The following is a 24,849-nucleotide window of genomic DNA, read 5'->3' on the forward strand; positions in this document are numbered from 1 at the left end:
AAGACGGAGCCACGACAAAAGGGGACTAACTGGTAAGAACATGCATCCAAGCAATATGGTAAGATTTTGTGCTTGTTTATGATCTTTACATTTGGTATCATTTATTATTTGCTACTTGCTTTGGTTGTGTTGTCATCAATCACCAAAAAGGGGGAGATTGTAGCAAAAATGGATCTATTATGGTGATTAATGACAACATAGTCAATGTGACTAATATGTTTGTCAGAAATATATGTTAGTAGGTCTCATGGATGTAATACATGAAGAAGCCACCATAGGCAGGACAAAGTTGGACTAAATTGGAGAAGTCCCAACAAGATTTGCTTCACCGGATGGTCTGGTGCTCTGCGTGTTGAACTCACCGGAGCATGTTTGACAAAGGGGGGGAGGCCTGAAGACCTCGCCAGATGGTCTGGTGATTAGCAAGTGTGCTCACCGAAGCATTTCTTTCAGATAAGAGTGTTGTGCTGAAGAATGAAGATAAGCTGACCGGATAGTCCGGTGATGAAGTTTATAAAGCACTAGACTAATTCTTGCAGAGAAGAATCCAAGCACAAAAGAACGAAGATCATCTCATCGGAAGGTCCAATGCCTGTGTTGTACACACCAGAGTATTTCCTGTAGAAGCGTTTCCAAGAGTTGAAGATCAAAGAATACCTCACCGGATGGTCCGGTGATATGTGTTGTGTACATCGGAGCAATTTACACAGAGAAGCTGCAAAGGTGTGGTATGTCTCAGGTAACTCACCGGATAGTCTGGTGATGGGGATGAAGATTACACCAGAGTGTCTGGTGTTTAGGATGAATTTGAGTGGAAGTCTAACGTCTAATTTCTAAAGATGTACGCATCAGATGATCCGGTGTTAGTACCACTATTCTCACCGGAACATCTGGTGTTAACAACTTTTCTAAACTGTTAGGTTAACGACTAATGCGCGGGCTTAAGGATATAAATACCTCTCCACTCAATCATTTGAAGATGTGGCATGCTACTGGAGTCCTAAGAAGTTTGTGCACACATGAGAAGACATCCATGCCACCAAAGTGCTTGAAGTGATCATTCAAGAAATTTAAGCACACTATTAGAGAGTGATTAGTACTTATAGACCTAGAGAGTGTGTTGTTAGGTGATTGCTGCCTAGTGATTGGATCAAGGAGTGATCCAATCTTGTACCTCTTGGTATTCCGGCACATTGGAGTCTTGGTGACTCGCTGGCAAGCTTGTTGACCCTTCGACTTGGTGTGAAGCAACGGCAAGGCGATTGTGTGGGAACGCGGAGACCCTTGCCTTTGTGGCTCAAGCTCTAAAGTGATCATGGCGGCAAGGGAACGGAAGAGAGGCTTGTGGTGAGGCCTTGCCTTGGTGGCTCATCTGGGTTGAGGCCTTGTCTTTGTGACTTTGTGACTGAATAGTATGATATGGTGCCGTCCGAGAGCATATCCTTGGTGGAGCTCCAATGTGGACTATGGGTGACATTCATGCCATCGATGCCATGGGATAAAAATCCCTTATGCCGAATTTGCTCTCTCTACCTTATTTACGTTTTCGCATTTACTTTCTTACAATTTACCTTCCTAAATAGGTTGCAAGCTCTTTTGATTGTAGAGTAGACTCACTAGATAAATCTAGAGCACATTTACATAGAAATTGATATAAGTTTATCTTGTGTAGTTTTTGGAGTCGAATAGATTCTAAGCGTCCTAATTCACTCCCTCACTCTTAGGTCGTCACCGATCCCTTCAGGGCTCTAGGGTAGCAAAGGGCCGAGGGACTAAAGAGCTAGCATAGAGAGATCGGATGATAAGACAAGGGTGTATGTATAAGAAAGCTAGAAGACACACCTGGAATCGGTAGCGGCCGTTGTTACTACCTTTGACTATGTATGCAAGTTCAGAAGGGACCGGAGGACCGGGGCTCTAGGGTAACAAAGGGTCAAGGGACAAATGGGCTAGCATAGAGAGATCAGATGATAAGTCGGGGGTGTATATATAAGAAATATAGAAGATGCACCTAGAATCGGTGGCGGCCTGCTACTGCTTTTGATTAGGTAAGAAAGTTCAGAAGGGATCGGAGGACAAGGTACCAGAGGCCCCAGTTTTTAACTGTCATTTTCATATATCATAACAAATTAATTTCATTACAACAACATATACAAGCATTTATGTTACTATTTGAAACAACTGGCATCTAAGCGCCAAACACAAGCACACATCCCGCCAGTTGCCTAGAAAAATTGGCTTGGTAGGGTGCCAAACACCAGGGCACATCCCGCCAGCTGCCTAAAAAATTGGACGTAAAAAGACTAGTTTGTCCCTAGCACCGTACGAAGGGGAGGTTTGGAGCTCACGCACCGTACCGAGGGTAAAAAAGTAAAACTACCTAAAACATTGATATTTACTCAACGCCATCGCCATTCCTCATCTGCTCTCCTGCTCTCTGAACCTGCATCCCCTATCTGGTCTCCTCCAAACCCTATCTACTGCAGCCCCCATCCGGCCTCCCTAAAACACTATCACCACATCCCCAATCCGGGTTCTTCAACTGTGCCGACAGCAACAGCCGGCATGCCGCCATGCCGAGAAAGAAGATGGGTGCTCGATCATGGTATTGCGTAGATAAACTTGTCCCCATCACAATTTACTCAATTCCTATTCTTGTTTTTACTATTTTAGTTCTTTTCAATTAAGGGTGGAAATCCCTCGCATGGCATTCGCAACGAAGATGTTTGTAGCCCCAAACCCTACCCACCCATTGTCTATTTGGTGGGGGAGGGGGCTAATTGCTGTCATGATCCTACTTGATGGCTTCTTAAAGCGGTCTCCAATGTTTTCTTTGTAGGGATTGTTTCTTTTATTTAGGGATTCTACCATGGTTGGGTTAGATTTTGTGTGTTGTTTAAGTTTCCCCAATCTGCGTACACGTTATAGTAAACTTAACTAGTTACCTTCTTATATGTAACCGTCTATCTTCTACATGCAATTCAAACAAACAATCTTACCATTAAACTTTGTATTCATGTAAAGAAGCCCCACCAGCTGAATATGAGAAAAAGAGGGATGCAACAATGATGAGGAACAATCAAAGGTTGCAAGCACTTGACATCAATTCATTAGTTTCAATACTTTGCAATGCAACCTTACCCTGAAGAGAGTGTGGGCAGATCAGGAAAAACAACAACAACCACCTGGTCGAGTCACAAGGCATATGACAAAAGAATTTGCCTCAAATCCTGAAGTTAGCCTTGGTATGACTTCAGAACCACAAGATATGTATAACCAAAGCCCTTGTGCCGCCACACACGATGGCCTTGGTACGACTCCACATGACCTGCACAACAAAAACCCTTCTGCTACCACACATGAAGCATTGTTCCCTACTACTTCTCCTACCCAAACTCAATAGCACACCCAGATGAGCGATGGAGGCAAGTGACTACAACTACAACTACATCCTTTTTTATATGCAAATATGCTTCACACTAACTCTATGTATGTCATTTGTTAGATTCACGTACCAGCAGCCATGGAGGGAACAGGGGAACCAATATGGGCAAAGCTATAGATAAGCTAAGTAGAGGGTTATGCACTGTGACACCCTGATTTTCAGTTTTCACAAATTTCTAAAATTTTCGAAGATTAGATTATTGGTTGCATAATTAGAACAGGAAAAATCCTATTTTATAAATTTAAATTCAAATTTGATTTAGGATATTAATTGTTTGTATGCATTCATGTTGAAAATAGGCATATAGGCTTTCCTTGAATTTTTATTTGGGCTCTTTTTGGATTTATTTGAATTCTTTCGAGTTAAATCTAATTTTTCAAAGGTTTCAAAATGATTTCATGAGTTCAAATATTTTAATTAGCTTCCAAATGTTTTCAAAAGGCTTGCTGGAATTTTCTAGAAATTTTAGGCTTCATTTAGTGTTTTATTTTAGTTTGGTTTGCTTCAATTTGAATTTCAAAAGGATTTAAAAAAAGAAGAAGAAAAGAACCCATAGCTATTGGGCCTACTTTCCTCCCTTCGGCCGAAGCCAGCCCAACCTCCGGCCCGCTCCATCCTCTCCCACTCCTCTCTCTCCACCCTCCTGCATGGGCCCAGCCACCCTGGCCTATTCCTGAGCCCAGCCTAGCTGACGGCACGCTTTTGTCCCTGCCTCGAGCTAAAGCCCAGTTTATGTCGCGCCCCATCCGCCAACCGCCCATGAAGATGCCTCTGCACCCTGTCGCTTTCACCGTGTCTCTGTGTGTGGGGCCCGCATGTCGGACTTGTCTTCCACCTGGACTCCCACTGATGAATCCAAGTCCGCCGTGCCGTCGCTCCTCTCCCGATCGCCCACGACTCCTCTCCCGGCCTATTTATAGCTGTCGAAGCCGGACCTCCTTACCATCATATCTTCTTCCTCCGAAAACCACTGCTACCCGTGCCCAAACTCGCTGAAATCTTAGAGACACCGCCGCCGTTGAAGCTCTTCGGTCGAGCTCGCCAATTTGCCTCCTCCGAGCCGCATTGCGCCGACAAGCCATCTGCGAGCTCCGCCTCCACCTCATGAGCGCGACCATGCCCTCGCAGTCGCCTCTCCGTCGCCAAAGACCCCATCTCGACGGAATCCGATCACTGTCGCATCTCCTCACTGCCACCGTGCTTCTGTGGACGTCCCCAATGCCGATGTATGCTCTAGGTAAGTTCACCATGCCGCCCTGGTGCCTCGCCGTTGTAAACCATGGCCGACGACGAGTGTTCCATCCACTCCGGCGAGTCTCCGTTGTGCCCAAGCTCAGCACCGCCGGTCTCTCTTTCTGCGTCGGATGCCAACTCCTTTGTGAGGACCCTCAGCCATCTGATCCAACTTGAACCGTCCGGATTAGATATATTCTTACCCCTTCGGCCACTAGTTAGATGATGTCACGTGTCCATCTTTACTCCAGTCAGCACTTGAGCTCTGTCAACAGCCACTTCATCATCCCCACGTCAACACAATCGCTAATGGTGTCAACCTTGTCACCCTGCCACGTTAGCAAGTTAGCCCACTCATCTTGTACAATCAGTAATTCAACCTTTTCCAGTAAGAAAATAATTCCATAAATTCCTGGAAATTAGCACTTTTACAATTAAGCCCTTCAACTTTTTTTTATTTATCTAAAAGCCCTTGTCTTTTTGTAGATCAGTCCCTAAACTTTCCTATATTTACAAATAAGTCACCTATATTTTTACAAAAAAGCCCCTAAACTTTCTATTAATTACAAATTAGTCCTTTTCCTTTTCAAATTTAGTCCAAAAATTGTTTTAGCCATAACTTCTTCATTTTAACCCCGATTTGAGTGATTCTTGCGCTCAAATTTTTCTAAAATAATGATCTATCTAACCATGCCAGTTTCAAGTATCAATTCTCAAAACTTTATAGTAGTTTTCCCTCATTAACATTTAAGTCTCTGTATCATGAAGATATTATTTTGATTAGTAAATTTATGTTTGTTGCAATGACATATAGGTTCTGATCAAATCTACATGTCACTGTATTATGAACATGAGTTTATGATATTAAAATAATATATTAGCTTTTTAAGTCACTCATGTTAATGATTCAATCAATCGTTTCTATCATTTCATGTCAAGCCTAAACCCTAGTTCTTTCATCTTTCTTCGAGAGAAGTCCAATCAATTTTGTTTTCTAGCCTAATCAATGATCCCAAACTATCATTATATTCCTTTTATTTGCAATTTGGAGTTTATTTGGTGTTTATTCGATGTTGTTTTTGATTGTCGATAGAATCCACAATTAGTCGACAACACTTTGGATCTGTTCTAGGGACTTCAAGACCAAGATTTTGACAACACTGAGCAGCATTGAGAAAAAGGCAAGTATACCCCTTGATCATCTTGAACCTATGTTTTAAATATTTTGTTTTACAAAATTGCATGCTATGTCTGTTAATTTGATCAGTAGTCACCTATGTTGAAGCCTAAGTGGTAGTTGATATGAGTCTCTTAGGTAGATTTGCTTAGCTATACTTTTGGGATATTGGAAAGTGTCATACACATGTTTAGTGGATATATGCAATGGTGATGATGAACTTGTTAGTAACATGGAACCCTAGGACTTGGGCAAGGAGTTGGTTTGATAATGGTGGTTCATGTGGTGGGCTTGTGGATTCGTTCCAAGAAAAAGTGTTAGGTTTTATTGGTTATTCCCTGTTGGATAGTCTTTGCCCAAGTGTCACATATAAGGACCGATTCGTGAAGCAATAACCCAAGAAATATCGTATCAAACACGAGACTGATATGGGTAAGGCTTAGCATATCATTTAGACACTTGGCTGGCATTTGTTGGAGTACCAGGACCTAATTGATAGACCATGCTTCGTAGTGATTCTCCTGGCGGCACACCACTGGCGTGTGTTAAGTGTCTTGCAAACACGGCAACAAGGACATCACGACTCGTAAAAGTTGGACAACCTCTACAGAGTGTAAAACTGTTATAACAGTCATGCCCACGGTTATGGGAGACTTAGATCCTCACATGATTAGTTGGTAATGGAATGATTTTGGTTTTGGTTATAGTACAAGGAGTACTAGATGGTTAGGGGTATAAGGTGGGGAACCTTGTATGCTAGTTGTTGTGCCATTTGGGTTATATTCACTTAAACAGTTGTTTAATGCTTTTCAGTTACACTATTATTTCTTTACTCGCATTTATGCATATAAACCCTGGAGTTAGCTTGTCGTTGTTATAAGCCTGCATATCATTATTTCCTCTGTATACTTGCTGAGCGCGTCATGTGCTCACACTTGCTATTTTCCTCATGCTATACGACATGTGTGGTGCTGCTCAGTGAGTGAAGATGTTGAAGACTATCAGGACGAGGTTGTGACATTCTAGGCACGTGTCTCTCGATCGGTTGCCTGCGGTATTGTTGGGTACCAGTGCTTTTGTTCCGCTGTAGATATCTTCATAGAAGATAATATATGTTAATTGATGTAAGAGTTAATGTTTATTTAATAAAAGTATTACTTTTGTTACTTCACCTGTGACATCCTTATGTGTGTTGAACATCCTGGGTACACATAAGCCGTATCTGGTTTTATCCGTTAAAACCGGGTGTGACATGCACTAAGGTTGCAATCAACATCACTGAAGGGAAGAGCTGCTAAACTTGCATTAGAGGGTGGGATCATACTAAGGCAGCATCTGCCAATCCGTCCACACTGGAAGGAGCACAAGGAAAATGAGTCTTATCTTGCAGACTACGTTGGCAAAATTGCTGTAAGTAATATTGATTCTTGGCAAGAAGTGAATTTTGTTTCCATTCTACATGTTTTATCATAGATGGTTATATCCTTTGCATCTCACTTTCATGGTGCTCATGCACTTTTCATAGGGTCAATTCACCATGGATACTAGTTCTAAGCCAGTCAAAGATGCATGCATTGATATGCAGGGGTGGACAATGATAGATGCAATGGATAAGACAGTCAAAGATGCATGCATTGATATGCAGGGGTGGACAATGATAGATGCAATGGAGGCTCAAAAGATGCTACTTCGGTAATGTTCCACCAAACGAAGTGATTACCACCTCTTTGGTGAAGACTATGACTGATGAGCAATGGAGAGATCTAGTGAGGGTGTGGTCTAGCACAAAACACAAGGTATATGGAAGTACTAGGTCCTTTTGTGCATGTATATGTTACTATCTTACATCAATGTATCCTTTTGTAGGAAAATTGTCTAAAAAACAAATTTAATCAAGAGAAAGTCCAGTTCTAGCAAAGGACCAGTTCTCGAAGCTACATTGTGCACTGCCATGCCGTGGTAAGAAGTAAAGAATTAATATTTATCATTAAGCATGAATCCCTTGCTAACGATGTTAAAAGCTAACAATTTAATATTATTTGAACTACATTTCAGAAGCAAGAAATAAAGATGAGGAACCAAACGCCATTGACCTCTTCAAGGCATGCCACAACAGCAAGAAAATTGGTTTTAGCGAGCCAATGAAGAATGCCATTGTAAGTTACGCTTCTCCATATGTCTATTGCTACAACAGTACAACATAAATGAGAATTCTTGGTTCACTAAGCTATTGGTTGTATACTTCAGCTACCACATGCTATGATCCTTGTGTTAACATTGATTAGATTTTGTTCAGTACCTTCCTCTTGATTTGTTACCATCAAACACGTGCAATGTACTATGAACCTATACATCTCACTAATCATTAGTTTTTTGTATCGTATTTTGCTGCTGATGTGCAATCCTTCCATTGATAGGCTGATATGGAAGCCATTGTGGCTCAACCTGTACCAGATGGACAAGAACCAGTGTCTGCTACATAAGTTGTTTCTCGTGTTCTTGGTGAGAGATGTCCAACAACAAAATTCCTTCAAAATGTTGGCCTTCAATCAGCCGCCAGCACCCTCCACACCTGGTGTCGCTTTGTGTGTACAAGAACTTGAGGATGAACTAGAGAAGGAGAAACAAGTGTCAACTGATCTTCGAGGAAAAGTTGATGGTTAGCAAGAAGAGCTAGATGCCTTGAAGAAGAAAGTACAAGAAGCGGAAGCAGCAAGCAACATGCATGTACAAGAGATTGAACACTTGAAGAAGACAACAAAAGAAACAAATGCCTTGCTCCATCATTTGCTGCGCTTCAATCAAGGTCAGGTGAACCTACTACCTAAAACTTGGTACTGATGCAACTTCACAGTGCTGCCAGCTTGGCATTACTTGGATGAGATCTACTGCTTTTGTTGGGTGATTCCTACTACCTGAAACTTGGTATCGATGATGCTTCACTGTGCTTCCACCTTACATTACTTGGATGGGATCTAATGCTTTTGTTGTTTCACTATGGTGCGTTCTAGATGGGGTCATATTGCTAGCTAGGTGCTACTCTTTTTGTGATGTCTGATGTAATGCTATAACCTGGGATGTATGGTATCTATCGTGAACAATCTGGATATGTATATTTATGTACATATTCTTCTTTCCATGGTTGCCTGTATGCTGCTTAGTGACAATAAAGGTTGCAGTTTAGTGATGACCGTCACAAAGCTAGGCCACAAGAACGTCATAAAACGAGGCCATAATGTTTGAAATAGGCCACTGAGCGCCCAGGCCCATGCAATATTCGCCTATTTTGGACCTGTAAAAGGCAAAATAAATAATGGCGCTGAATATTTGAACTGCAAAGGCTACATATAATGACCCACAAATAATGGGCTTGGGCCGCATTGTCCACGGTTTGGTGACGAAAGATAGTCATCATAAGTAATGGCCACGTCAAATCCAACTTGGAATCCACGTCAAACTGACTGGCTATAGACACACATGGCACTGCCCAGCCACTTATTTGTGATGAAAGTTGCCTGATCTATGACGATAATTTTCATCATAATATTATGATGACGTCATAGGAAACTATGACAAAAATATTATTTTTTGTCACCAGTTGCAATCAGAGATGAGCAATCGGTGACGATCATATTTTTGTCACCAGATCATCATAGACTATACTTTTGTAACGAAAATTCATGTATCCATGATGATTATGGAACGTCATAGATTAGCATATTTTTTGTAGTGGCAAATAAGCCTATATCAGTCTTATTATTGTGAAAGCCTTCATTGCATCTTTTATCACAACTTGCGGAGTACGGGACGTATTCACACTTGCTATAACCATGCTACTCAGTCGGAGAAGATACTGAGGATATTTAAGGTGGTGCTCTACATCGACTGCCTGCAGGAATAGGAGATTAAGAATACTACGCTAGCTGCGGTGTTTATTTGCTTCTTGACCCTCGAAGGTCTCTTCTGTAATCATAAGTAATTACGTTAGTTATGATATTATGTTTTGTTTATCATCTATGAAGTCTCTATATATTGAGATCGATTACTGGCTCAATATATAGTATGAGTATTAATCTATCCTTAGACCAGTCCCGACAAGTATCAGATGAACTAAATTTGATACATGTACAAGCACTTTCTGGCCATTAACCAGCACGAAGCCAGTGCTGGCACGAGGAGCTTGTTTCCAAAAATATATGCATTTTGCATAATTTAGGGTATGAAGCAAATGTGATCGAAATATCCACCAGAGAGCAAGATCTCGCAAGTTCTATGCATAAAAAAAATAGTGTGGTCCTGTGGGAAGTGTCATTACTGATTACCAAGGAAAGCTGAAGGAACCTGTGGCACCGATTATATGCTACTTATATCCTCAAGCACTTAATGAAGATAATCAATAAAACTGATCAACAAAGCCGGTCTCTTATGTCCAACAAAGAAGCTAAATAGCTAGGTGAGCCTACAGTTGCAGAACCAACAATGACATAAAAATTCTTGTTAGCACCAAGGTTTGTTTACTGGACAGCAAATAATACCAAGGAAGGAGAGAGCCCAATCTAACTGTGACGACTATTTTGTTAACCTGGCCATGAATGAAAATATTTGTGATTTGCAGAAATATAATCCGAACAGAAACAAATTTTGCATGCGTAGTAGTCTGCTACTGGATTCTATCATGCTGGTATTTTGTACTTTTAATATTAGTTTTTGTTTGTTTTATGCAAAGCAAATGCTATACGGAACTCCCATGCATGGACGAACAATGATGAAATAAATCAAATTTCAGCGAATTCAGAGGAGTTATGGGTGTTTAAACTGCTATCAGAAACTTTTGATTCATTTTTAGGATCAAAATGGTCTCAAATTATAACGTACAAAATTGTAGATCTCCATCCGACTCGAGGAAGTTGTGATTTTCAAAGATTTGTTGCAAACTCCACCTCTGGACCATTTGAAATTCTCGATGGAAAATTTCCGAGCAATGTGGTTTACCAACCAAAAGGTCTATGCTCTATAGTTTCCATTATTCTTTCCGAGACACTCAACTTCCAAAGATTTCTGATACCGAATTTATTTTCCCCGTTTCCGACACAAACAATCACCCGTGGGTGAGGATTTTTTATCTTTCACTGTTTTCACCCTTGATTTAAACCGGAAATATGACATCAGGCCGATGGGTTACTGAATTATGAAAGTTGATTTGTGGGAATTGATATGCTTTGCTTGACCATGAAACAGAGAGACACAATTTGCATGACTTGCGCTAATACTCCCTCCGGTGAGAAATATTTGACGTTTTAGACATAACACAGTCTCTAATATATATCTTTGGTCACTATTTTTTACTAGAATATATTTATAAAATCATCTAATGTATGAGATTATAAAAGTATTTTTCGAGATAAATCTACACATATGATTTTTATATTTTTAAACTAAATATTTATAAGTTTTTGACCGTCAAAATTTTAAAACTTTAACTGGATATTGTCTAAAACATCAAGTATTTGTGACTGAGAGTAGTTAACATTGCACAGCATCTACGTATGATGATGAACAAAATGGCTTATTCGTACAATAGGCGACCCCATCAATTTCTACACAGATATGAGCATTTGTCAAGATGAGAAGCAACTCCACATGTGCATTAGCATGCACCATCTATCAAGACATGTTTTTCCTGCTGCCATTCCACATCAGCACGGATCAAAGTACTATGCAGCCACAATAATACAAGCGGCGACTTGTACCCGTGGGAAAACTGCTCTCGACATGGGATCCTCATTCCTCAGTACAACAACTACCAAGATATTCTTGTCCACGCTGCTGCACATTCTGGCTACAGGATAAAAGGCACCAAGAGCATTTTGGAGAAGAGTTTCCCATGCGTTCTTTCTGATTCTTGAGATGCAATGAACTTCGCTATCTGAATCACAATCGCAAGGACCCATCATAAGGAAGTCACACATGATACTAAGATGGGTAATTAACACTTCAGAATTTATAAATGGTTGTCATGCATTCTCGAGTGCTACCTGTCCTGTAATCGTGCCTATCGTCACACAACACAAAATAAATTCATTTGAAGTACAAAAACTTACGCAACACAAAATTCTCTGATATACTGATGGGATGATGGTTTGTGGGAGTGAGGAGCCGACGGCTTCTAAGTTGACCTGGGTTCGAGTAGAGTTCATCTTGGGTTTGAGTACTTTTTCAACTTGGAGTCCTTGTCAACCACCTGTAACTGCCCAGGGCAAGAACAATTTTTGTAGCATCCCCTGCTTGTAACTCTTCTCATATACTAGATTTTCCCTTCTTTTTCGAATAAGGGGTATGCATCCATTAGGATACAAGCGCCCTAGTGACTTACGAGGAACGTACTGGAACGGAAACAAGAAAAAGAAGAGAGCAACGAACTGCAATGACATTAGAATAGAACGAGCTCCAGTAGAGGTCGCAAACAAAATTGTATCGCATCCTGCGCAGCAAAACTCTTCCAGCAACCATCAGACCTCCAAACATCTTGAAGCTTTGGTCCACCATGCGCCATGTTGAAAACTTTAGGTGCGGCCAAAATTGAATCCAATGACGAGCGAAAAAGAAGACAATTGTTTGGGTGCCCAAGCTTCTTGTGTTCAAAGCATGCATCACTCCAGGCGCACCAGAATTGCGCAGCAAACAGTCACAATCCCAACTAATTTTTTTCCTATCAAGGGGAACCATGTTTTTTTAAACAGGTTTAGGTTTTCGCTGTTAAATATGTCTATGTGCCTTTATCATATTATCTATTTTCCCTTGGGTCGTCTTACAGCCCAACAATACATAAGAAAAATCCAGATTTACACCTACGTTACAATGCAAACATTTCTTATGGCAAGTTATATTGTTGCAAGCCGCCAAGTGTGCTCAAGTCAACAAGTCATGCACCTTTGCGCACCCGACATGCTGAAGCACGGTCATGAACTGCCGCTGCAGCTCCAGCAAATCAGAAACTTAGTGTAATGTAAGTAGCTCAGCCATCCCTATTTGCATTTCTCCATACAAATTTGAAGGAATTCCTGCGTTCCAAATAGGATGAGGAAAAAAGAATACAACTACTGAGATATAAGATAATGTCTTCCTCTTGGACTCTCTTTGCACTTGCATTAAGTACGAAAACTTAAATTCTGTATACACATTGCAAAAAAGTCATGGTGATGGTATTAAGTATCTAACTGTAAATTCAATGGAGACAAATAAATACTTGTATCAGCATGAATGAAATTGAATGATCATAAATGATAATCTATCTGTGTGGTCTTTGTATGTTTTAATGAGTGCTGGTTCTTTGCATCAAATTGATGAATAAACATCTAGAGGATTGCTGGGTCTTTGTATCTCTTGAAAAGATCCTCAATGCTGTCAAGAACTTCTTGTGGCAGAGGTCGTGGAGCACTGGTAAATGCATCAATGTTCTCCTTTAACTGATCCATGGTAGTTGCTCCAATGATGGAGCTAGCTGTGAATGGACGGTCACGCACAAAGCCCAGGGCAAGCTGGACCGGAGTTAGCCCATGCTTCTTGGCAAGCTTTACATATTCGTTCGTCGCTTCCTGCCAAAAAAAAGGTAACCATAGTAACTAGAATGCAACCAGCACTCTAAGATTCGTACAATTGGGAAGTGAACAAATTGGTTGTAGAATATCATACTTTAGCCAATGAGGCGTTGTAGCGCTCCATGTATCCAGGGAAGAGATTTAGCCTGCTCCTCTTTGCTTTGTCAGAGTTAGCATAAAGATACTTCCCAGTGAGAACACCACCAGCCAATGGGGAGTAGGCAAGCAGTCCAACATTGCAGTTGTTTGAGTGGCAAACTTCAACAAGATCAACTGTGATAAAAGCAAACATGTGGTTAAAAGCCAGCATATTAGCCACACCGGTATGCTCGAAAGAGTTGGGGGCATAAATCATGTTACCCAAAAAGCATAAAGCAAGCAATATGTTACAAAATAAACTGTTACCCAATGGCATAAATCTTTCAAATTGAATGACAAAGCAAAGAAATTCTCAATCACTCTGACTAAATTCAGAAATGAGGGCATGACTAGGAGAGTTCCATAAATCAAGTCGATAGATTGAAGCTATATGTTTCACCTTCGAAGCGGCATCTCACAAGTAGACTATAACTGTTCTGAATGCTCACAATCTTTGGAAGCCCTTGAACCTTTGCAGCCTGTACGAACTCCATTACTCCATATGAGGTCTCATTGGAAACACCGATATAGCGAACCTAGAACAGAGATAGTAAATCGACAATGATTAACAATCTGGTAGACTTTATTGTTTTCTGAATGAGTTGCCAGTCCTGAGACAAAAACTAGAAACTACTTAATGTGCCTCTACCTAAACAATAATTGAATTATAATAAGCTGTCTTTTCTGTAGAATACTTATATATAGTTATATGGCTGTTATAAGATGCCAATCATATCATCCAACATATCATTATAAAATATAGGTACCAGCTCATGTTGCAAGTTGGTTCCATATCAAGAGCAGACATGTAGCTACTTAATTGTCTTATTTTCCCTTACTAGGAAAAAAATGTGTAGTTATTACTACTTTGCTCGTATAAGAATATCAACTATAGAAATCTTACCTTTCCTTCGTCAATTAGCTCCTGGAAAGCCTTCAGTTGATCCTCAAATGGGATGCTTGGCCTCCATTTGGTTGGATTGTAACTAAATTCACCAAATAGTGCCACATACCTATCTGGCCTGAAAATATAAAGCAAAATTTTGGACCCAGAAATGTTTGTTTCATTGAGTTAAATTAGAAATCAGATATATCAATCTAACGGAAGCCGATCCTACAGAAAAAAAGTTAATACGAGTAGTTAAATTACTGACAAAACTGCACTCAAAAGAAACCTGATGTACGAAAAATATACATACTCTGTAGTTCTATATTAGATGACAAAATAAGGGTGAAAAGAAATTGTTGACGATTTGTGAACCATCGATTTAACGAACTTGTTGAAGAGGTAGTGGATGTTTTGAGTAGATGAATCATAGAAGAACACGTGGGGGTTTTATACATGTTCGGACCTTCTTGAGGATAATAACCATACATCATATTTATCTTGTATTGATCAGAGCCTGTTACGAGGGGATATGTGGCTAGCCTAGATGGATTTAAACCTACTCAGTGACTTCTTGCTCGGCTTCGGGTGTCTTCTGGGCTGTCGAAAGGTTTAAGCGACTTCTTCGACTTCTATTGGCTCTTGTTCGACTTTTATATAGGGTGTCGTACGTCCACTAGAGTCCTCTTTCCCGTTCTTGGAGATAAACCTTCCTGTTTACGGGATGCTTTGAGTACCTACAGGTAATTTTCTTTCATCCAAGGATCCCCTTGTTGGAGATACATATATGCCCCGAGAATCACGAAAAACCCTGAGGTGCCCGAATATGATAATTATTTTGTATTCATCGTCAAGACCCCCATCAGTACGTGAAATGAAGCTTCGATGGATAAGTCTTTTTGTCCGACCACATCATCGAGTAAGACTCAGGTTCCCAATTAGGGTGAAAGATCTAACCAGATTTTTTGATATTTTACTCAGGATTCCAAACGCCTCCGAGACCTCAGAGAGTCTTCGAGAAGGTGTTCCATCTGAGTTGGTTTTTTGTTTGCTTCGCCTTTTGGAAGGAAAAAAGCTTGTCACTGGTTGATTTCGAAAGTTGGATCGTCGCAGCGGAGATTTCGGGTAGTGGTGAGAATCATTTTCCCGTCGGAGTATCATGATTACGATAGCAGTGCGATGAGCCAAACTCCTCGGAGTACGGCGCCAACTGCCCCGCATGCACCAAGCATTAAATGCGACGTGACAATAAAACTGGAGATCATGGCCTCGAGTCGTGTCACGGCGTCAGCCGAAGCGTCGTTTCCGGGGAGCCTTCACTCTATATAAAGGCAAAGGGAGAGCCCACTTTAACGTTCATCCTACCATCATCGAGATTGCTTTTCGTCACACTCTTCGTTCTCCTTGCGCCCCTGCCTAAAAAAAAAAACCCAAAAACCCTACTCCCTCAATCTCTCCGTCACCGTGGGCAAGAAGAAGATCGAGAAATAGAACTCCGCCGATGAGTTACAAGCGCAATCCTAGAGTGGCAAGAGTCTGACATTACAGAGGAGGCCTTGGAGAAGGCGGAGATTGATGAGGTGATTCTTCCTCGGGCTTTGGTCCCTTGCATGCCGGCAGCGGGGCAGACGATCCCGAGCCTGGACACCCATAGCACGGTGTTCTTTCTTGATTTCTTCCGCTGTGGCTTCCGCTTCCCCCCTTCCAGTTTTCTTCTCAAGGTGTTGTGCTTCTACGGCCTGAAACTCATCCATCTCAACCCCAACTTGATCATCATGTTGAACATCTTCGTGCACTTGTGCCAGGCCTTCCTTAGTTTCCGCCCGTCCCTCGACCTCTTCAGGTACACTTCTACGAAGGGCTGTCAAAAAAGCTCAAGGCTCGTGAGCTACTCGAATTCGACTCGCTAAAAGCTTGGTTTGAGATCGGCTCTCTGAGAATCGAGCCGAGCTTGAGCTTGCCTTAAAGCTCGTGTGCTTTTGCGAGCCGATCTCAAGCTATTCGTTAATACTCGATTATTTTCGTAGCCCGTGCAATGCTCACGTTCCTCAATTATTTTCCCTCCGTGGCTCACCAAAATCGAACCCCCTGAGCAGGAGACTGTGCATAGCTATCCCACAAGTCAGTCCACTACCACACCTCCTTCCCAAATCCAATCCCATTCCCCAATCTCTCCTCCTCATGCGCTCAATCCTCGCCGGCCATCTTCCAACGAATCCCACCCCATCGGCAATCGCCTCTCCAGAGATCCTGGGGTCCCTGCCAGTCGGTGACTAGCCAAGGCTCAAGGCTGGAGCCACCGACCACCATGGAGTGTAGAATCCCTCGCCCCCCGCCCTGAAGCTCCAAGAACACAAGTCCGTTGTGCACCTTCCTGTTCCACGGCAGCACGACATCAACATTACGACAACAAGATCTTGAAGGTAATTAACCTGTCTTTGCTCACTTCCCCATCTCGTGCTCCCTGATCTTATTCTACATCCTAGGATTGAACTATTGGAGTTCAAAAAAAATTGGTGTATGTATGCTTTAGGAACTGAGATAGTAAGATCTCAGATACGTGTGCTTGCTTTAGGAACAGAGGACCAATAATGTGTGTACTTTCTTAGGATCTAGATATGAGAATTTTGAATCAATATTTCACATGGTGCTACTCATAGGTAGTAAATTTTCAGCATTATTAAAGATTTCTTGCTGCTGGGTGGCAGGAACAATGTTGCTGGTATGAACAAATCGATTTAAATATCAGATCAATATTTTTTGTTTTTTGCATTCACATAATTTCTGATGGCACTGTAATAATTTTTGTAGATGCCTCAAATGGAACAATCTATTGAGGTTGAGTCACCAAGCTACCCAACAAGATCAACAATTGGTAGAGAACCAAGGGCAAGAAGGCAAGGTTCAGGATGTTCAGGAAGGTAATACAGCTAAAAGCAAGAGGAAAAAGAAATCTCTACTATGGAATTTCTTCAATGAATGTACGGTAAGTTGTAGTGAAATTAAGTGGAATTTGTACTGTTTAAGACATGCTTGCTGTTATTAACTTGGCATCTATGTACTCCTACTAAGACATACATTCCATCATGTACTTCTATTATGAATCTATGCTTCAAGCTCCAACTAAGACATGAGATATTCTTGCTTCTCCACTATGATTGTGTGTAAACGAGCTTAAACGAGCCAAACTCGAGCATTGACGAGCTTCAATCGAACCGAACTTGAGCTTGTCTATAGGCTCGGATAGATCTCAAGCTTGGCTCGAAATTGGCTCGAGTTTCTACCGAGCTCGAGCTTGAGGTGACAAGCTCGCTCGAGCTCGGCTCGTTGACAGTCCTACTTCTACGTACTAAAGAGGTTGCAGAACAAGGTCGCCAGGGGCACTGGATTCTGGCTTTAGGAGGGTAGGTTGGCGAAATACATCGACTTCGTCGCCAAATCCTCCTAGTCGGGTTAGCATAAGAAGTGGTTCTACTGCCAACCCAGTTTGTCAGGGCTTTCTTATCGGTGCTTGCCGCCGTTGTCGAGGCCCGCCTGGACGGAAGAGCCGATGATGACTGCCCTTCGTCGGAACCTTATCGGAGAAATCCGGCACCTGAAGGAGGGGAATCTGACACCCCGTGACGTTGCCATGGACTCATCTGGCGCCGCCTAAGTCCTTTAAAGTCAAAGATTACCGACGTCTGGCAATTTCCGGTCAAGTTGGATCCAGCCTGAGAAGGTGAGAAAGGTACTCCTCAATTCTGAGTGGCCATTTTTTAAAAGTACTGCAAAATTAGTCTTCACAGTCAACTGCCTCTGCTCGTAGTGCTCTTACCGGAGGTTGCCGACAAGAAGGCCAAATTTCTTTTTGAGGCAATCCCTTCCCCTGGCCGCTCGAGAGTCCCGGTCCCCATCGTAGAGATGGATCCTGATGCCCAAAGGAGGAGCATGTCAGTAAGTCTCATAAGCATTCTCGTTTTTTGATTTTGATATCTTTTCGGGTATTTGTCACCATGTTGATGGCCGTTGCAGGCTTGAACAGCTTCCCAGGCGTAGGTTGCTTGATCCGGAGGCCGAGAACGCAGGGGCCCAAGCTGGAGACTCGGATGACATTGTCATCACGGGCACTGTGGACCCAAGCGGGACCAGACACGACGGCGCGTCATCACAAGCCCCATCCTTTGCCGACGCAGCAGAACCGTAGGGGCATGACGATGCGAGGGCTAACTCGCTGGCGGCCGATTCTAGGCCACCGACGCCAACAGCTCCAGCCCCCTTAGTTCTTGTCGCTCGACGCTAGTCCCACCAACTGGGGGTCCGGTTGTGACGCAAGCACTCAAAGCGATGACCTCGACCCTAGTAAGTTGAGATTTTACCCAGAGCCTCTGCAGCCGATTTATTCTTGACTTTGGGTGTGTTTTAGCTTTCTGCCCAGGATCACAGGAAGGCCATCGTCCCCACAGTTTCATCAAGCAGGGCTCCTTCAACTCCTACAGGTTCAGGAACCGATGGAAGCGCCCCCGAGAAGACCCTCAAGAGGCTAGCGTCCTTCTTGATCCTGGTGAAGCCCTCCCTGGTCAAGAAACGGTCCAGGTATGCGTAAGCATTGTAGACCGCTTTCCTATGTTAATAGGAGTTTTTTATTCGAATTTTCTCATTTGCAGGCTTCTCGAAGCCACCAGCGATTTCCGAGCCTCAGCCTTCTTAGGCCCTAGTTATGACCTCCTCCGGAGGAGATGTGGGGAGGCTTAGCGAGCCCCCGACGTCGACCGCTGATGACCAGGAAGATGATCTCCCGACTCCCTTGGCTCCTCTCACGAACTTGGTGCACGGGTTGCCTTGGAATTTGACCTGGAGGGAGATCGTTGAAGGTCCTCCCGATTGCAATCCGGATAATGTCTTCATATCCTTTTATATGGTAAGAGTTTTCCAGAAAAACAACCATTTAGTCGATGAAATGACAGGTACTAACCTAAAATCTTGCAGGTGTACGCGGTGCGGCTAAACAGAATTCGAAACGAGGCCCGAAAGGCGACCACCCGAGTGGCCACCCTTGAAGGTGTCATTGCGCTAACTCTCCCAGGCAACCGCCGAGAAGGAAACGGTGATTGCCGAACTGGAAGGCTAGATCAAAGGTATGTCTCCTAGTATTCCCGATTTGCCATCTTTCCACCATACCACTCTAACATGCTACACTATAGTACTCTCTACTGCCCGAGAAGTCGTGGCCCAGGAGGAGAACAAGATGTTGTCACCCGTCGACAACTCGTCGCAGCCCTAAACGTCTTCCAGGAGGCACTTGCCGGGGTCGAGATCCAGGCGAAGGCTGACGGCTGTGATGACGCCACCGGACTAGCCATCTGGGTGACCAGACTCGCCAAAGCGTTCAGGGGACTCCGAGGGAAGGTGACAGAGCACATCTCGAGCCAGTCCCAGCAGAGCACAGAGTAAGCAGTGACCTTTACCTTGGCTATCCTAAAGCCCACTACCCAGAGATCAACGCCGACGTTCTCCAGGAGGGCTTCGAGGAGAAGTCGGAGGAGCACTCGACGTAAAGGGTGGAAGAGGCGACGGGGGCCGCCAAAGCCTTCGTGGACGCACCCTCGTTGTGGTCTTTCTCTTTTTCTATACATGCGTCTGTAAAAACACTTGGTAGCTCTTTTTGGTTTAGTTGGAAACTTAAACGCTTTTTACACTTGATGAGAGTACTTCGTGCTGGACTCTTTTGACAGCATAGCATGGTCTTCTTATTGGTTTTTTCCTTCGATTAGTTTGGGATGCGTTGATCACTAGTCGAAGCGCTTATTATGACCAGCATTCGATTCGCTTGAGTGGGAGACATTGTAGCAACCAGTCACTCGTGGAACGCGATAAGGAGCCTTTTCGCAACCCCAAGTTCGCAACGCAACGATCCTTCTCTTCTCATTAGAATCTGCTTTCAAAAGGTACACAATATGTTGTTTTCGGTTTCCAGAGCCCAGTACTTATTAAGCCCCCGACTATCTACTCAGAAAGAAGGATTCTGGATAGGCATTTTAAATAATAAAAACGCAATAACACAAAGAGAGCTCATGTTGCCTTTGAATTGATAAAACTTTTCGCCGCCCCAGGTGTGCGTTGGGTATGAAGGACTCGAGAAGCGACTTATCCCACTAGTCGGGCGTGATGGTGCACAGAAACATGAGTAAAGTAGAAAAGGAATTTGATCAACCTCTTAGGCAATATGATATTTATTGTTACAAGAAAGGTACTCTTAGCACTTACACTTGGGACTTACAGAATTTATTGATGACAAATGAGCTATGTAGACATATTATCTTAAACATAAACGACACAGACTACATTAAGCCGATAAGCAGCAACCCTTATTACTTTTGGGTAGCGTAGGCGTTGTTTCGTGGGCTCCGAACTAGTCGTGGAGCCAAGGCCTTGAGTTTCTGGGTTTGCGTCTCGAGGCCCTGTTATCGCGGTCACGACTGATGCTTTTTACCTACCTTGATCCTTAAGCTCTTGGGTTCCTCACTTGGTTGGTGCTGAACTGCCATGTCGAGACTCCGCGTGTCTGAATCGATGTAATATAGATCTTTGGCGCATTGATCCATTAATCGACTTACCTTATCGCTTGAATCGTCACCGGAAAGTTCATCGTCAAAATTCACCCAATCGATCACCGGGTCGCAAGGAAAAGGGGTAAAGTTGTCGTAGAACCCCTTATCCGAAAAACCGATTCTCAACGAATGCTTAGGTGACGCCGACAGCATGTTCCGTGTAGATTCTTCAACGCCTACTGTCATGATCCCCATGGCTAACGCCAGCTGTTGACTATTTGTGAACCGCCGATCTAACGAACTTGTTGAAGAGGTACGGGATACTTTCAGTAAACAAATCACAGGAGAACACATGGGAGTTTTTATAAAGGTTCGGGTCTCCTTGAGGATAATAACCTAGGTCCGGACCTCCTTGAGGATAATAACACTACGTCCTATTTGTCTTGTATTGACCGGAGCCTATTACAAGGGGTATGTGGCTAACCTAGATGGATCTAAATCTAATCGGTGATTTCCTTGCTCGGTTTCGGGTGTCTTCTAGTTTGTCGAAAGGCTTGAGCGACTTCTTCGACTTCTTTTGGCTCTTGTTCGATTCTCCTCCACAGGACCCCCTAGCTCCGTATATACATAAGGGTGTCGTACATCCTCTAGAGTCCTCCTTCCTATTCTTGGAGACAAACATTCCTGTTTATAGGATGTCTTAGGTGCCTACGGTTAGTTTCCTTTCATCCAGGAATCTCCTTCTTAGAGACAGAGACATGCCCCGAGAATCGCAGGAAACCTTGGGGTACCCGGATATGGTAACTATCATGTATTCATCGTTAGAAATAAATTGAAATTTACATCGTCATGTATCCGGTATGTACCACAAGGAACTCAAACTGAAGAATTCAGTTAATGTATACTTGTTAGTTGTTAGATTTCTTTTTTCTTGATCTAAAAAAATATTTTTCTATTACCCAACAAAGCAAACATAGAGAAGCTGCTGAACCTTATATGAAGAATGAGAATGAAAAAAGGCATCTTCTGGATATGATTCCTCAGACCTGGTTTACATGATGCAAGGCAAAAACTATCTTCTCCTATAGTCCTATCAATACATGCACTGTTTTTTTTTTTTACCTTGACATAATGCATATCCTATTTGTACGGGAACAAAATGCATACCCTTGTTAGATGGAATGTTGGAATGTATGCTGGTAACCTACTGACAACACAAAGTGAACCTAATGATGCTTTCTGACAGGCATACAGCCATACAAGTGAATCAAGATGAGACTGACCAGTGTATCTGAAGCAAATCAATGTAGTCTGTAGACAAGCGTTTAAGGCTCTTTTCAACACTTTCTTTGATATTGGCAGCATCAACACGCACCACTTTTGCATTGTCTCGAAGAAAAGTGGATCGCTCTGAATAACCAGCAACTTTGGTGGCCAAAATTACCTAAAATGCACAGAAACAAACCAGACAAGCCCATGTGTCAGTAAGACCTTTAAACATGTCATCACTGAGTGGGACACTTAGGGACTATCTATTGTAAAAACTGAGCAGTATAATTATGTCCCCTACACCCTAAACACTGGCATCAACTTCAAGGATGGAAGCCAGTATCCTGGGTAAGAATCATTAGCCGTGTATAGACAACAACCAGTTATTTAAACATTTTTTAGTTTCACGCCTACACTTCTTTTGTTAGCCAGAGTTAATTGCAGACAATCCAAAATTGACTTAGTATAAGATAAAATTATAGCAGCTATTTAGGGTACCTTGTCTCGTGGCATAGATTGCATCCACCTGCCGATATATAGATCAGTCCTCCCTTGAGTCTCCTTGTTGACTGGAACTGGGTACTAAAGGCAAAAAGGAAGGAAGAATGAAAGTTGGAAATGAAAAGGTAGATCAATGACTTATGCATGGATTCAATGATAATTGAACAAAAGATAAGAAAATAGTTAACAAAAGTAAGGGAGTAATATGTGCTAACAATTTCTGCTGTGTCAAGGATATTGATGCCTTGATCAAAAGAATAAGAGAGCATATCATGTGCTTCCTTCTCTGTATTTTGTTCTCCAAAAGTCATCTGAAAAGAAAAATGATTAATAAACATAGAAAACAATATTTGATAGTAAGGGAGTAACCGTTTCCAGTTGTGTACATACTGTCCCAAGTGTGACCTCGCTAATAAGGAGGTCCGAATCTCCCAGCTTCCGATACTGCAACTGCGCTTGTGCCTGTGCCCGAACTTGGCTGCGAATGCGTCGCGTGTGCCATCTTTGGGAATGAAGAGCACGCAGCGCCGATAAGGTATTGTTGTGTGACGATGGAGATGTGATGGCGAACGAAGACAGGGCCATTTGTTGCATACTGAAATTCCTTCCTTGCACATCCCATTCCCAGCAACAAGAAAATGTTGTGCATAAATGAGTGAAATTTTGTTCTGTGTACTGCCAGGAACTAGACGCCTAAAGAATATTCCCCATAAAAGCCTAGCCAAAACATCTAACATCATGTACAAGTAAATTCTTTATTGTAGTTTAATTTATTACTTTATCAATGTCGACAAAATGAGCAGTAGGTATAAATTGGAAAAGAAACGATGAACTATGTTGAACTCCTGCCCCCCGACGGCCAGTACCCATTGGAGGATTCATACCCTATTCCCATCACGGCACCAATACTGCAAACAACTCGTGCAGTTCTCCAATTGGGCCAAAACTTACGCATTTCTAAACCTACATTGCAGAGTAACCAGTGGAAAACGAATAGAAATTTGGGACGAACTTGCGCCCCCTACAAGAAACCTTCGAATTACGCAAATCTTTTCAGAAAATAAGAACCCAAGAGAAGAAGAGGAATGATACCTGTTTCCCAGTCTGTCTCCCCGGCCAACCAAATCCCAAGCTCACCGGCCAACAGACGAGGCGCGGTTAGCGACCTCAAGAATGGAGAAGAGAGCCCCTGCACTGAAGCTGCAGGAGAGGAGAGCCGAAGCCAAACCGCCAAAGCCCGCCCTTTGCCAAGGTTGGTCTCGCGGCCTCTCTTCCTTCCCTGGTCTTGGTAGTGAAGCAGACGAGGCGGGTGAGGTGGCCAACCCGCGGCGGCGCAGATGGGTGGCGGAAGCGATGACTCGTGGATGTCGAGACGGGCATCGTCTGCGGCCAGCCCGGGCCCATTCAGCAACTAGATTTTCTCTGGACCAAGTGCTTAGGCGGGTGAAGTTGGCTCGTGCATCACAAGAATTCTAGTCGACCAAATCTCATAAAAAGAAAAGGAATTCTCGTCGACTTCGCCCACCAAAGGACTTGTTTTGACACAAAAGATATAGTAAAAAAACTTATATATTTTAAAATAAAAAACTAAATTTTGAACACGCATACATTTGTTGCATGGCATGCATGCTCGGATCGTCGTCTGCTTAGCCATCTTGCAACGATCGCATCATGCTTCCGCTTTGTCTCACGCACAACGTTAATGGTGCAACACAGCAAGCGCTAAGGCTCGTACTGTTTTGTGGTGTTGCATGCATGTGAAAAACAAAAAGAATAAAATTGTTGATGTTATCCACATGCAACGCTATTTAGAAACTGCAAAATATTGTAGTTTTCCAATCAAGCATTCAAATTAAAATCTGATTATACTATTGTGTTTTTTGCAATGAATGTTTCAAAACTAGACCTTACTTAGTATATTTGGATGATTTTTTTCAAAAACAACTTAGTTGAAAAAAATGCTTCCAAATTCATTATAACTTGCTTACAATTTCTAAAAATTTACTCTCTATGTTTAAAAAGGTTACTTACATAATTTAGGTGAGTAAGTGAACTATTTACATCAACGTAAA

The 24,849-nt window shown here is 42.6% G+C and overlaps 1 protein-coding gene across 3 annotated transcripts; it reads right to left on the bottom strand.

Annotated features, from left to right (window-relative positions):
- Positions 1-12,963: 12,963 nt before the first annotated feature.
- Positions 12,964-24,175, bottom strand: LOC133915849 (uncharacterized). 3 transcript variants are annotated; one of them, XM_062359209.1, is made up of 9 exons: positions 23,870-24,175; positions 23,168-23,372; positions 22,993-23,088; positions 22,775-22,858; positions 22,291-22,451; positions 14,496-14,613; positions 13,992-14,127; positions 13,548-13,726; positions 12,964-13,450 (listed from the first exon to the last, which is right to left on the bottom strand). In XM_062359209.1, exons 2-9 carry the CDS (start codon positions 23,369-23,371, stop codon positions 13,211-13,213), a joined length of 1,218 nt encoding a protein of 405 aa, XP_062215193.1. In that variant the 5' UTR covers position 23,372; positions 23,870-24,175; the 3' UTR covers positions 12,964-13,210. The 3 variants fall into 3 exon arrangements, with proteins under 3 accessions (XP_062215193.1, XP_062215191.1, XP_062215190.1); XM_062359207.1 differs by having other exon boundaries at positions 23,168-23,381; positions 23,870-24,174; XM_062359206.1 differs by having other exon boundaries at positions 23,168-23,385; positions 23,870-24,174.
- Positions 24,176-24,849: the final 674 nt, after the last annotated feature.

This window comes from Phragmites australis, chromosome 4 (genome assembly GCF_958298935.1).
Source record: "Phragmites australis chromosome 4, lpPhrAust1.1, whole genome shotgun sequence".
In the NCBI taxonomy this organism is placed as follows: Eukaryota; Viridiplantae; Streptophyta; class Magnoliopsida; order Poales; family Poaceae; genus Phragmites; species Phragmites australis.